Source organism: Scomber japonicus, chromosome 1 (assembly GCF_027409825.1).
Source record: "Scomber japonicus isolate fScoJap1 chromosome 1, fScoJap1.pri, whole genome shotgun sequence".
Lineage (NCBI taxonomy): Eukaryota > Metazoa > Chordata > Actinopteri > Scombriformes > Scombridae > Scomber > Scomber japonicus.
The window spans coordinates 37131774-37145378 of record NC_070578.1 but is presented as its reverse complement, the minus strand read 5'-3'; the positions used below and the strand labels follow the sequence as shown (position 1 = coordinate 37145378).

The window sequence follows — 13605 nt, the reverse complement described above, 5'->3', positions numbered from 1 at the left end:
AACATGTTGGTGGGATGTTGGTGGGATGTGTTCTGTTTCTATCATTCCACCACCATCTATTCAAGAAGATCAGAGGGGCCGTGTTCCTCTTCCACTTCCTCCTCCAACCATCTCTGTTTTGGATCCGGTCCGTGGTTTCCAGTGGTGGCTGCTTTTTGTTGTTCCGACAAAATGGCATGCTCTTCTTTAAGCCATTGTTTTGCCTTGCTCAGTGTGTCCATTGTGAAGACATGACCCTTTAACCCGAGGAGTTGGCAGCACCAAACATTTGGTCTCTGATCTTTGCAAATCTTCTCACTAAGCTTTGCAACATGTTTTCCTGGAGTTTATTTTAGCCTAATCCCCTTGTGGTGGTGGTGAGATGATGCCAGGCCTGGACTGGGACAAAAATTCGGCCCTGGACTTTTTGGTCCAGACCGGCCCACTACAATCCACGCGCAGATACTGTGCCAACTCACGTTGATGTACATTTAAACACACAAGCCCTTAATAACAGTACTATACTGAACAATATCCCTTCTGGAGACTTGAATAGGCTTGACTTAGTTTTAACTGTATCATGTGAAACTGTTGAACGAGCAATAAACCATAAACACTGACTGAAAAAAAATATGTAAAGCATCATAGGCTACATATGTGTTATGTTGTCCTTCATGAACAAATTGGACTGTGGGCACAAAGAAAGGTGCATATTGACACTTAAAACCCTTTAACTCTGGTGACCTGATTTGGCGGATGTCATTATAGGTAGAAATTATCAAAAAATGTGAAAATAGCAGATCTACATGCTCAAACCACATCACATTGCAACATGTGAGTTGAGTGGTAAGCTTGCAGATTTGTAATTATGTGGCATCCTTTGATGAAAATAGTGGTTAAGTGGTTAATAAAAGCAACTAATCAATTAATCAGGATAGTATATGAGTATGATTGTTTTCCAATACTTTAGATAACTAGATTTAGGCCTAGTTGTAACACACCACACTACGCAGAGTTTGCTATTTATTATGTCAAGTAAAGTTCATAGACAGTTAGTAACCATTCTGAACATTTAATGAGTGTTTATCCACACCACGCTGGCAGGCTCACACCTGCTTAAAACTCTATCATCACTTCCACATGGTGGAGAGTCTTCCTCAACCTCCTGCTCCTGCACCACCATGGCAGCGGGAGCCTCACTTGACTCACTGTCCGACACCTGCTTCTGAGAGGGACCCACTCCTGAAGCCACTCCGGCCACGATGGCAACATTTCTGAAATGTTTTTGCTCGTAGCAGCGTCGGTTGCTAGAGCTTTTCTTTTTTTTATCTTTTTGTTTTTCCGCTCCGCCTTTTCGCTTTTTAGCCGCATTATCCATTTTGTTGTAGTGGTATCTCTCACTATCTCTCGTCTGATTGCTTGTCATCAAAGGTGATTGGACGAGGGGGGGGGGGGGTTAGTGGGGGGGGGGGGGGGTCAAGAACCAGCGTGGGTGGGACTCCTGGGCCTCTGTAGCCTATCATAGGGCCACTGGGCCAGGTATTCTTTAGACAGACAAGCCAATGGGCCTCTGCTTTGTCTGCAGGCTGCAGCGAGGCTCTGTGGGCCGGTGCATGTCTCTGCCCCTGGGCCGGGAGAGTAACCATGGCAAGGCGCAGCAAACACTAAATAAACAAATAAAAAAAATAAAAAAACGGCAGCCACCGGCCCATTATTGACGGGCCCACTGGGAAAAGTCCCTATGGCCAATCCACCCCTGGATGATGCAGGAGATGAGATCATTTCAAAAGTCACTTCCTCAATCAAATTTGAGATGATAGCACATTTATCTGCAGTTACTGTTGACAATTTCCCATGCTCTCCTGCATAGATGTTCAGAGCACACTTCTGATCCATCGTGGAGACCAACCTGAATGATGCTGTGCTGGAGGAACTCAAGTTCACAGCCTGCTATGCAAGGCCTACACAAGCCACTAGCGATGACGTTGTGGAAGTTACTGCATGTACTGGCGGACCTTAAAGCAGACACTAACAGCACACAAGTCATGTGCACTTTTTGCAAGACATTTCGATAAATGGTGGTGGAAGACAGGAGAATGGTGGCCAAGCTGCCCTCTTTGACGAACAATGACTCCCACACCATGAAAGACAGAGAGCTCCTTCAGCGACAGACTCCTTCACCCAAATTGTGTGAAGGAGCGATATCGCAGGTGCTCCCTGCAGCTGTCGGACTGTACAACCAGCATTGCTATCAGTAGCTGTCGTGGTTCTATTGACGCTCTTCTGTTTTTACTATCCACTTTGCTTCTGTAATAATGCAAATTTCCCCATTGTGTGACTAAAAAAAGGAATATATCATTATAGAATAGCTCTGAGGTAGATCAACAACAAATAAAGTAATGGAATATTACAGAGAGAATTACAGAGATTAAATAATAAAAATAAAAATAAAATGCTTTAAGAACTGATAAAAGAAGAAAAACCCCGATGTGCAGACAGAACTCTGTTCATAGAGACAGACAAACACATCTCTGAGCCTGGCTGCCATAGCAACACAATCAGGGTGCGTCCTGTTTCTCCCTTTACTATCTCTAGGGGAGACTGTCATAGTCGAGATTTAGGGCCCCATCTTGCAGTCGGCGCACAGCGGATGGCGGGCGTGACGCATGTGTCTTTGTTAGTTTTCCCACAATGTGAATTCGTATTATGATGTACAACATATTAAAAATACATGTCATATTAATTAGTCATAATATTTATCAGATTTAATTGTAAAAAAAATGGAGAGTGCCGCTGCGGACAGTCCCTACAACCTATGAACGCGCAGTGCCATTACACACAGCCAATTAACCCTCCTGTTGTCCTCGAGTCAAGGAAGGAAGGAAGGGAGGAAGGAAGGAAAGGAGGAAGGAAGGAAGGAAGGAAGGAAAGGAGGAAGGATGGGTGGAAGGGAGGAAGTATGGATGGAAAGGAGGAAGATGGAAAGAAAGGAGGAAGGAAGGAAGGAAAGGAGGCAGTATGAATGGAAGGGAGGAAGATGGAAGGAAAGGAGGGAGGAAGGAAGGGAGGAAAGAAAAGAAGGAAGAGAGGAAGGAAAGGAGGAAGAGAGGAAGGTAGGAGGGAGGAAGGAAGGAAAGGAGGGAGGAAGGATGGAAGTATGGATGGAAGAGAGGAAGATGGAAGGAAAGGAGAAAGGAAGGAAGGAAAGGATGAAGGAAGGATGGAAGGGAGGAAGATGGAAGGAAAGGAGGGAGGAAGGAAGGGAGGAAAGAAAAGAAGGAAGAGAGGAAGGAAAGGAGGAAGAGAGGAAGGAAAGGAGGAAGAGAGGAAGGTAGGAGGGAGGAAGGAAGGATGGAAGTATGGATGGAAGGGAGGAAGATGGAAGGAAAGGAGGAAGGAAGGAAGGAAAGGATGAAGGAAGGATGGAAGGGAGGAAGATGGAAGGAAAGGAGGGAGGAAGGAAGGGAGGAAAGAAAAGAAGGAAGAGAGGAAGGAAAGGAGGAAGAGAGGAAGGTAGGAGGGAGGAAGGAAGGATGGAAGTATGGATGGAAGGGAGGAAGATGGAAGGAAAGGAGGAAGGAAGGAAGGAAAGGATGAAGGAAGGATGGAAGGGAGGAAGATGGAAGGAAAGGAGGGAGGAAGGAAGGGAGGAAAGAAAAGAAGGAAGAGAGGAAGTAAAGGAGGAAGAGAGGAAGGTAGAAGGGAGGAAGGAAGGATGGAAGTATGGATGGAAGGGAGGAAGATGGAAGGAAAGGAGGAAGGAAGGAAGGAAGGAAAGGATGAAGGAAGGATGGAAGGGAGGGAGGAAGATGGAAGGAAAGGAGGAAGGAAGGAAGGGAGGAAAGAAAAGAAGGAAGAGAGGAAGGAAGGATGGAAGGGTACAGTGCCAGTGGTGAGGGAGGAGTTAATTATGTTGGTGACCATGGGAGAAATGGATGGCGGACAGGCGTTGACGAGGGAGGTGGGAAGAGGATCAAGCTGACAGGTGGAGGCTTTGGCTTTGCGGATGAGTTCAGAGATGGTGTGTCCTGATACTGGGGTGAAGTCGGAGAGGGAGCTGATGAGAGGTTGTTCGGTGGTGATCATCCATGTTGGATCGTTGGAGGAGGTGCCAGAAGAAGAGGCCAGTTGTTGGTGAATGGTGTGGATTTTAGAGTCGAAGAAGTCCAGGAAGGCAGTGGACTGAAGATGTGGAGATGTCTGGTGGGAGGGTTCTAGGAGCCTGAATTAGGTGGCTGACTGTTGAGAAGAGGACTCTGTTGTTACCTGTACCAGTGTTGATGAGGTTGGAGCAGTATGAAGATTTGGCAGTGTTAAGGGCGTTTTTGTAGTGATGTAGCTGGTCGGCGGCCTGTGGCTTTTAGCTGACGTAGGTCTGGGGTAAACCAAGGGGCAGGGTGAGTAAATGATACTGAGCAGGATTTCAGGGGAGCCAGGGTCATTAGGGAAGATGAGAGACAGTTGTAGTGAGTAACCAGGTCAGCAGGGGTTGATGCTGGGGGAGAGCTGAGGTAGGAGCCGATCAGGGTGGAGAGATCTGTGGTGTTTCCAAAGGAGAGGATCTGTTGTATTTTGGCTTTGTGTAATTGGGTGTGAATGTTGAAAAGTACAGCTTTAGGGTCAGAAATGGGGAAATCAATGGGGAAATGTCAAAAAAGTTTAAATAATAGTGGTAACCTTGAGATACTTTCATAAATTAAGCTCCCAGTGATATAGAAGTATCCAGGATCCGCTTTCCATGCTAGAGAACTTTATCCTTTCTAAGTGCAACACATTAATCATCTCCTCCACATAAAATATGCTGGTGCGTTATCTGACTTCCACATAAGTTTTTCTGACGTTCATAGTTATTTATCAAAACTCTCCCATGGTTCCTAAAACAGCTGCAGCTACTGGGTTAGGTTCCCAGTTTTTTATTAAAGGCTTCAGAGAAACATTCCAATTTCCGTCTCTTTACACCTGCTACAAAGGAGGGAAACCTCGGGGGAAATCCTGTGTAATCTGTTTTTGGAATAATACAATGGATATATTTTAGGGCTGTCAAACGATTAATTATTTTAATCAAGATTAATCGCAGAATTTCCATAGTTAATCGTGATTAATCGCGTTTTGAATTGCATGTTTAAAATCCTGTTATTTTACATTTGAAGGCAGTTTTAAGCCCATAATGTAAAGCATTTCTTACCAGAGTGTCTTAACTGGGAATCAATCACAGCTCTGCTGCGACTCCCACACTCCAAAATGGTCCTTTGGTGGAGCTGAGGCTGGCTTGGCTGCACCTGGGTGTTTAGCGTGGAGGTGCTAACTCAAACTCCACGTACTCCGGTGGTAGTTAAACTCCGTTTGACACAGGTTGCATTTTACTTTTGACTTGTCAACTGAAGCGTCTGGAAGTGTTTTAAAGTTAAACAAGCCGTTCAAAAGTCCAGTAGCTCTCTTACTTTCCATCAGCGCGGTAGGTTTACTGCAGGAGGCCACTTCAAAGCATAGCGCTACAGCTAGAGGAGCCGTCTACGGGGCAGTAGAAGGGACAAAAAGGCTTGCAACATTAAAATGAGATTTTAAAAAATTAACACGTTATGGATTGCATTAATCTAATCGCGATTAACGCGTTATCGCTGACAGCCCTACTTTATATATATATATATATTTTTTTTTAACTTTATCAGATTGTGTCTGGAATTAATTGAACATTTATGTACGCTTTCAAGACTTTCCTCCCAGGTCTCGTCATCTATCACCTCAGCAAAATAAATATGAAATAAAACCTAAGTTGAAGTTTTTCTATGAATTTAAAATGATCACAATATACTGTAATAACTTCAGTCTGTAAATATTGTTGTTGATTTATTTTAACCCTCCTGTCGTCCTCCCAGGTCAAATTGACCCCGTCCATTTTGACTGTTCCTTCCTTCTTTTCTTCCTTCCTTCCTCTCTCCTTTCCTTCCTTCCTTCCCTCCTTCTCACTTTCTTTCCTCCCTCCTTTCCTTCCTTCCTTCCTCCCTCCTTCCCTCTTTCTTTCCTCCCTCCTTCCCTTCCTTCCGTCCTTCTCTCTTTCTTTCCTCCCTCCTTCCTTTCTTTCCTTCCTTCACTCCTTCTCTTTCTTTCCTCCCTCCTTTCCTTCCTTCCCTCCTTCTCTTTCTTTCCTCCCTCCTTCCCTTCTTCTCTCTTTCTTTCCTCCTTCCCTCCTTCCTTCCTTCCTTCCTTCCTCCCTCCTTTCTTTCTTTCCTTCCTTCACTCCTTCTCTTTCTTTCCTCCCTCCTTTCCTTCCTTCCCTCCTTCTCTTTCTTTCCTCCCTCCTTCCCTTCCTTCCCTCCTTCTCTCTTTCTTTCCTCCCTCCTTCCTTCCTTCCTTCCTTCCTCCTTCCTTGACTCAAGGACAGTAGGAGGGTTAACCCTTGTGACGTCCTTCCGGGTCAAATTGACCCCGTCTGTTTTGACTGTTCCTTCTTTTCTCCCTTCTCCCTCCCTTCTTCCTTCCTTCCATCTTCCCTTCTTTCTTTCCTCTGCCCTTCCGTCTTTCCTCTGTCCTTCCTTGCTTCCTCCCTCCTTCTCTCTCTCTTTCTACCCTTCCTTCTTTCCTCCCTCCCTCCTACCTTCCTTCTGTCTATCCTTCCTTCCTCCCTTCTTTCCTCTGTCCTTCCTTCCTTCCTCCTTGTCTCTCTCTCTCTTTCCTTCCTTCGTTTCTTCCTTCTTCTGTTTTCTCTCTTGCTTCCTCCCTCCTTTCCTTCCTTCCTTTCCTTCCTTTACTCCTTCTCTTTCTTTCCTCCCTCCTTTCCTTCCTTCCTTCCTTCTCTCTTTCCTTCCTTCACTCCTTCTTTCTTTTCTCCCTTCTTCCTTCCTTCCTCCATCCTTTCCTTCCTTCCTTCCTTCCTCCCTCCCTCCTTTCCTTCCTTCCTTCTCTCCTTCTCTCTTTCTTTCCTCCCTCCTTTCCTTCCTTCGTTCCTCCCTCCTTCCTTCCTTCCTTCCTCCCTCCTTTCCTTCCTTCCTTCCTCCCTCCTTTCCTCTTTCTTTCCTCCCTCCTTTCCTTCCTTCCTTCCTCCCTCCTTCCCTCTTTCTTTCCTCCCTCCTTTCCTTCCTTCCTTCCTCCCTCCTTCCTTCCTTCCTTCCTCCGTCCTTTCTTTCCTTCCTTCACTCCTTCTCTTTCTTTCCTCCCTCCTTTCCTTCCTTCGTTCCTCCCTCCTTCCTTCCTTCCTTCCTCCCTCCTTTCCTTCCTTCCTTCCTCCCTCCTTTCCTCTTTCTTTCCTCCCTCCTTTCCTTCCTTCCTTCCTCCCTCCTTCCCTCTTTCTTTCCTCCCTCCTTTCCTTCCTTCCTTCCTCCCTCCTTCCTTCCTCCGTCCTTTCTTTCCTTTCTTTCCTTCCTTCACTCCTTCTCTTTCTTTCCTCCCTCCTTTCCTTCCTTCCTTCTCTTTCCTTCCTTCACTCCTTCTCTTTCTTTCCTCCCTCCTTTCCTTCCTTCCTTCCTTCTCTCTTTCCTTCCTTCACTCCTTCTCTTTCTTTTCTCCCTTCTTCCTTCCTTCCTCCATCCTTTCCTTCCTTCATTCCTTCTTCCTTCCTCCCTCCCTCCTTTCCTTCCTTCCTTCTCTCCTTCTCTCTTTCTTTCCTCCCTCCTTTCCTTCCTTCGTTCCTCCCTCCTTCCTTCCTTCCTTCCTCCCTCCTTTCCTTCCTTCCTTCCTCCCTCCTTTCCTCTTTCTTTCCTCCCTCCTTTCCTTCCTTCCTTCCTCCCTCCTTCCCTCTTTCTTTCCTCCCTCCTTTCCTTCCTTCTTTCCTCCCTCCTTTCCTTCCTTCCTTCCTTCTCTTTCCTTCCTTCACTCCTTCTCTTTCTTTCCTCCCTCCTTTCCTTCCTTCCTTCCTTCTCTTTCCTTCCTTCACTCCTTCTCTTTCTTTCCTCCCTCCTTTCCTTCCTTCCTTCCTTCTCTCCTTCTCTCTTTCTTTCCTCCCTCCTTTCCTTCCTTCGTTCCTCCCTCCTTCCTTCCTTCCTTCCTTCCTCCCTCCTTTCTTCTTTCCTCCCTCCCTCCTACCCTCCTTCCTTTCCTTCATTCTTCCTCCCTCCCTTCCTTCCTTCCTTGACTGAAGGACAACAGGAGGATTAAATCTCTGTGTTCTCACAAAGCAGATGTGAGTCAAGCCCTAAATGCTGGATCTGATTTTGGGAGTCGGATCCAAAATGAAAAATGGAAATGTCACATTCAAGCATAAAAGTACTATGTCAATAAATGTTTGCACGTTCGCCTATGTGCAGCCTGGGAAAGTTACAACGATTACTCAATCAGCAGAAAATGATGAATGTCATATTTCATTTCATTTTATGTACCCATGAGCATGAACGAACCCGTTATGGATTGCATTAATCTAATCGCAATTAACACGTTAACGCTGACAGCCCTAATTTAGCCCTTTTCTTCCTTCCTTCCCTCCTTCTCTCTTTCTTTCCTCCCTTCCTTCCCTCCTTCTCTCTTTCTTTCCTCCCTCCTTTCCTTCCTTCCTTCCTTCCCTCCTTCTCTCTTTCTTTCCTCCCTCCTTTCCTTCCTTCCTCCCTCCTTCCCTCTTTCTTTCCTCCCTCCTTTCCTTCCTTCCTTCCTCTCTCCTTCCTTCCTTCCTTCCTTCCTCCGTCCTTTCTTTCCTTCCTTCACTCCTTCTCTTTCTTTCCTCCCTCCTTTCCTTCCTTCCTTCCTTCTCTTTCTTTCCTCCCTCCTTTCCTTCCTTCCTTCCTCCCTCCTTCCCTCTTTTTTTCCTCCCTCCTTTCCTTCCTTCCTCCTTCCTTCCTTCCTTCCTTCCTTCCTTCCTTCCTCCGTCCTTTCTTTCCTTCCTTCACTCCTTCTCTGTCTTTCCTCCCTCCTTTCCTTCCTTCCTTCCTTCTCTTTCCTTCCTTCACTCCTTCTCTTTCTTTCCTCCCTCCTTTCCTTCCTCCGTCCTTTCTTTCCTTCCTTCACTCCTTCTCTTTCTTTTCTCCCTTCTTCCTTCCTTCCTCCATCCTTTCCTTCCTTCCTTCCTCCATCCTTTCCTTCCTTCCTTCTTCCTTCCTCCCTCCCTCCTTTCCTTCCTTCCTTCCTTCTCTCCTTCTCTCTTTCTTTCCTCCCTCCTTTCCTTCCTTCGTTCCTCCCTCCTTCCTTCCTTCCTTCCTTCCTCCGTCCTTTCTTCCTTCCTCCCTCCTTCCCTCCCACCTACCCTCCTTCCTTTCCTTCATTCTTCCTCCCTCCCTTCCTTCCTTGACTGAAGGACAACAGGAGGATTAAATCTCTGCAGTTGTGTGTTCTCACAATGCAGACGTGAGTCAAGCCCTAAATGCTGGATCTGATTTTGGGAGTCGGATCCAAAATGAAAAATGGAAATGTCACATTCAAGCATAAAAGTACTACGTCAATACATTTTTGCACGTTCGCCTATGTGCAGCCTGGGAAAGTTACAACGATTGAAGATGATGAATGAATTTCATTTAATTTTTTTTTTTTTTTTTAATTTTTTTTATTGAAGACCAGCATTTTACAAACAGTAGTGCAAAATACATTTTCAGCTGATTTCCACTTTTCTTTTTTTTTTTTTTCTAACATTGCATAAACGTAACATCCCCCCCGAGAACAGAGAGGGAGAGAAAAGTAAACAGAATAGATAAGTAACAAAAAATACACAATAATAAGAAACTAAAAAGGGAGGCGAAAGAGACAAATAAATAAAGATGATGATAATAAACAGTAGAAAATTACATACAGGGTGCACAGTGTGCTCAATGAAAAATCAAAATAAAATGAAAAGGTGGAGTGGATGCTTCAGATCACTTTAATTGGAGTCCAGAGAGGTGAGGGTGTTTGCATATGTAATGAGGGGTTGCCATCTTTTATAAAAGTGTATTTCTGAGCCTCTTAAGGAATATTTAATTTTTTCCAGAGATAGAAAGGACATTAAATCACTCAACCAAGAGGTGGTGGGAGGAGCATTTGGACTTTTCCAATGTAATAGAATACGTCTGCGGGCTATAAGTGAGGCAAAAGCGAAGACATCAGAGTTCATCTTATTGAGACTAGTCGGAGCATTGGAGACCCCAAAGATAGATATTAGTGGACAGGGTTCAAACATGATGTTGAGGGCTTCACTTAATGATTTGAAGAAATTAGACCAATAGTTGACTAACTTGGGGCAGGAGAAAAACATATGAACATGGTCTGCAGGAGATAGACCGCATCTGTCACAGACGTCATTAGTGCCTGGAAATAGCTTACTAAGTCTATTTTTTGTCAAATGAATTTTATGCAGAACTTTAAATTGGATCAGACTAAGACGAGCACATGAAGATGAAGAGTTGACCCTGATCAACGCCTCCTTCCACCATTCATCTGTCAGATTAAAACCAAGTTCTTTTCCCCAACTATCCCTGACCTTCACAATAGATGGCGTATTAGAAGATGATATAAGGTCAAATAATACTGAAATCTTACAGCGAGCTGTTGAGAGAGAAAGTATTTCAGTGATAAGAGATCCCATTGGAGGTTGAGGAAAGGACGTAAAGTGTGTGCGTGCATAATTTCGTGCTTGAAAATATCGAAACATATGAGAATGAGGTAAATTATATCTAGTACGGAGATCATTAAATGTAACAAATAAGCCCTCAGAATATAAATCTGAGAAACGAACCAGGCCCCTCTCTTTCCACAAAGTGAAAGCAACATCTGTATTGGAGGGGGGAAACAGGTGATTGTTGTTGATGGGGCTTAATAATGTGGGTAATGAAAGTTTGAAATGTTGCCTGAATTGTTTCCAAATTTTCAAAGAAGAAAGTACAACTGGGTTTTTAATATAACTAGGATAACGAGAAGATAGAGGGGCACAGACCAGAGCTGCCAGAGAAGAGGGGTGGCAAGAAGCTTCTTCCATTATGCACCAGTCCAAGCTGGGAGAGTTACACCAAGCATGGATTATCTGAAGATTGGCAGCCCAATAGTAGTACAATAGGTTAGGTAGGGCAAGACCCCCTTCCGATTTACTTCTTTGGAGAGTTGTTCGCCGCGTTCTTGGGTTCTTGCCAGCCCAGATAAATTTAGAGATCATTTTGTCCAACGTTTGTATAAATGATTTAGACAAAAAAATTGGAAGACACCGGAATAGAAACAAAAATCTCGGAAGGACGTTCATTTTAATAGAATTAATTCTGCCTATCAAGGAGAGGGGGAGAGAGTCCCAGCGTGCTAAATCAGCTCTTATTTCCATAACCAACTTTGTAAAATTATTTTTGTAAAGTAAGGGGAGAGAGTGAGAAATGTTGATACCTAAATAACGAAAGCTGTTATGGGCTAAACGAAATGGTAATACGTTTGGTGGGATCTGTTTCGCTGCTGTGTTTACCGGAAAACATTCGCTTTTACTGATGTTTAATTTATAACCCGAAAAGGATCCGAAAGTTGTCAAAATTTGTAGAATATCATCTACACAGCTAATTGGGTCTGTGACGTATAACAGCAAGTCATCAGCATAGAGAGACACTCGATGTTCCAGTCCAGCTCTAGAAATACCAGTAAAACATGAAGAAGATTTGAGAGCAATGGAGAGAGGCTCTATTGCTATAGCGAAAAGCAAGGGAGACATAGGACACCCTTGACGTGTCCCTCTAGATAGAGGGAAAAATTCAGATCTTTTAAAGTTAGTTGTCACACAAGCAGAAGGGGCAGAGTAAAGAAGTTGTATCCAAGAAATAAAATTAGACCCAAAGCCAAATTTTCCCAAAACGGTAAACAGGTAATTCCATTCGACACGGTCAAAGGCTTTTTCCGCGTCTAAAGAAATAACCATTTCAGCGGTATGAGATGTGTTGGGAGATAGAACAATATTTAAAAGTCTTCTAATGTTAGACGATAGTTGGCGACCTCTCACAAACCCTGACTGATCCAAAGAAATTATATCTGGAAGACAAGGATCTAGACGACATGCCAGTACTTTTGCTAAAAGTTTTACATCTGAATTTAATAGACTTATCGGTCTCCAGTTGCCACATTCATCTAAGTTTTTGTCTTTTTTAGGAATGAGTGAAATAGAAGCCTGATTTAAAGTTGGAGGCAGAAGGCCTTGTTTCAATGAATCATTAAACATGTCTAATAACAAAGGAGCAAGTTGGTGGGAAAACCTCTTATAAAAGTCAATCGGAAAACCATCTGGTCCCGGAGCTTTGTTATTTTGCATTGATTTAAGACAAGAAATTAATTCTTCCAACTGTATGGGTTTTTCCAACTCCTCTTTAATGTGAGGATCTATGGTAGGTATATCTATGTTATCTAAAAAATTATCCATTATGCTTTTATTTAGAGGAGGTTCAGATTGATACAGATTAGAATAATAGGCAGTAAAGGTGGAGTTAATTTCAGATGGATTGGTAGTAAGGGAGTGAGAGGAATCATAAATTTGTGATATGAAATTTGAAGCTGACTGACGTTTAAGCTGGAGGGCGAGGAGACGGCTGGCTTTATCCCCATATTCATAGTAAGTCCCTTTGGTCCGTCTTAAAAGGTACTCTGCTTTGTCTGTAGAGAGAAGATCATATTCAGATTGTAATTTGACCCTTTTAGCATACAGTTCTGGACTGGGAGAGCTGGAATATTCTCTATCTATGCTGAGAATTGCATCAATAAGTTCCTGTTGTTTTTGTTTATTTTTCTTAGCCAGATGAGTGCTGTATGAAATGATATCTCCCCTAATTACTGCTTTTAATGTTTCCCATAACAGAGAGGGAGATGTGGATTCAGATTTATTATTTTCAAGGAAAACATTAATTTTTTTGGAAATATAATCACAGAATTCATCTCTAGCTAGTAGCCCTGTATTGAACTTCCATTGCTTTGTAGTGTTAGATGAAAGTGCTAGATCCAAAATATGAGGAGCGTGGTCAGAAATAATGATAGCAGAGTATTCAGTGGACTTTACAGCAGGTAAAAGAGCTCTATCTATAAAAAAATAATCGATACGAGAATAAGCTTGATGAACTTTTGAAAAATAAGAAAAATCTTTTGAAAATGGGTGGAGGAGGCGCCAAGCATCTATGCAGCCCAACTCGCTCATAATAGACGATAATGCTTTTGACATAGCGGTAGGTGTGAGTTTTTTTGGATGGGATCGGTCAAGTTTGGGGTCTATTACTAGGTTTAGGTCTCCCCCCAGAATGAGATGACGAGTGTCCAAATTAGGAATTTTTGAAAAAAGTGAAGTCATAAAATTTGGGTTGTCCCAATTAGGGGCATAGACATTAACCAACACAACTGAAGTCTGATATAATGTGCCACTCACTATAACATAGCGTCCATGGGGATCTGATATAATCTGATCAGGGGAGAACTGGATACGTTTATTAATAAGAATAGCGGCACCCCTAGATTTACTATTGAAAGCTGAGTGGAATATTTGCCCAATCCATGGTTTACGCAATCTGCAATGATCATTTATACACAAATGAGTCTCCCGGAGGAAAGCAATGTCAGTGTTAAGACCTTTGAGATGAGAAAACACTTTGGATCGCTTTACAGGGCCCCCGAGACCACGAACATTCCAACTCACAAGTCTAATATTGGACCCACTCGATCCTCTCTGGGAGATATTTGGGTTAACCATCAATCACCCACAGATGAAAAAATATACAGGTAGTAAGAATG

General features: G+C 43.6%; 1 protein-coding gene across 1 annotated transcript in view; it reads right to left on the bottom strand.

Moving 5' to 3' along the window:
* LOC128364927 (NAD(P)H dehydrogenase [quinone] 1-like) overlaps window positions 1-12435 on the bottom strand; it is a 32645-nt gene extending 20210 nt beyond the window's left edge. Inside the window, exons 1-3 of the mRNA XM_053325579.1 lie at window positions 12390-12435; window positions 4392-4591; window positions 3862-4161 (exon numbers count right to left, since the gene is read on the bottom strand). Coding sequence (XP_053181554.1) covers window positions 3862-4161; window positions 4392-4591; window positions 12390-12435 — 546 coding nt within the window. The remainder of the gene's footprint in view (window positions 1-3861; window positions 4162-4391; window positions 4592-12389) is intronic.
* Between the last annotated feature and the right edge of the window lie 1170 nt (window positions 12436-13605).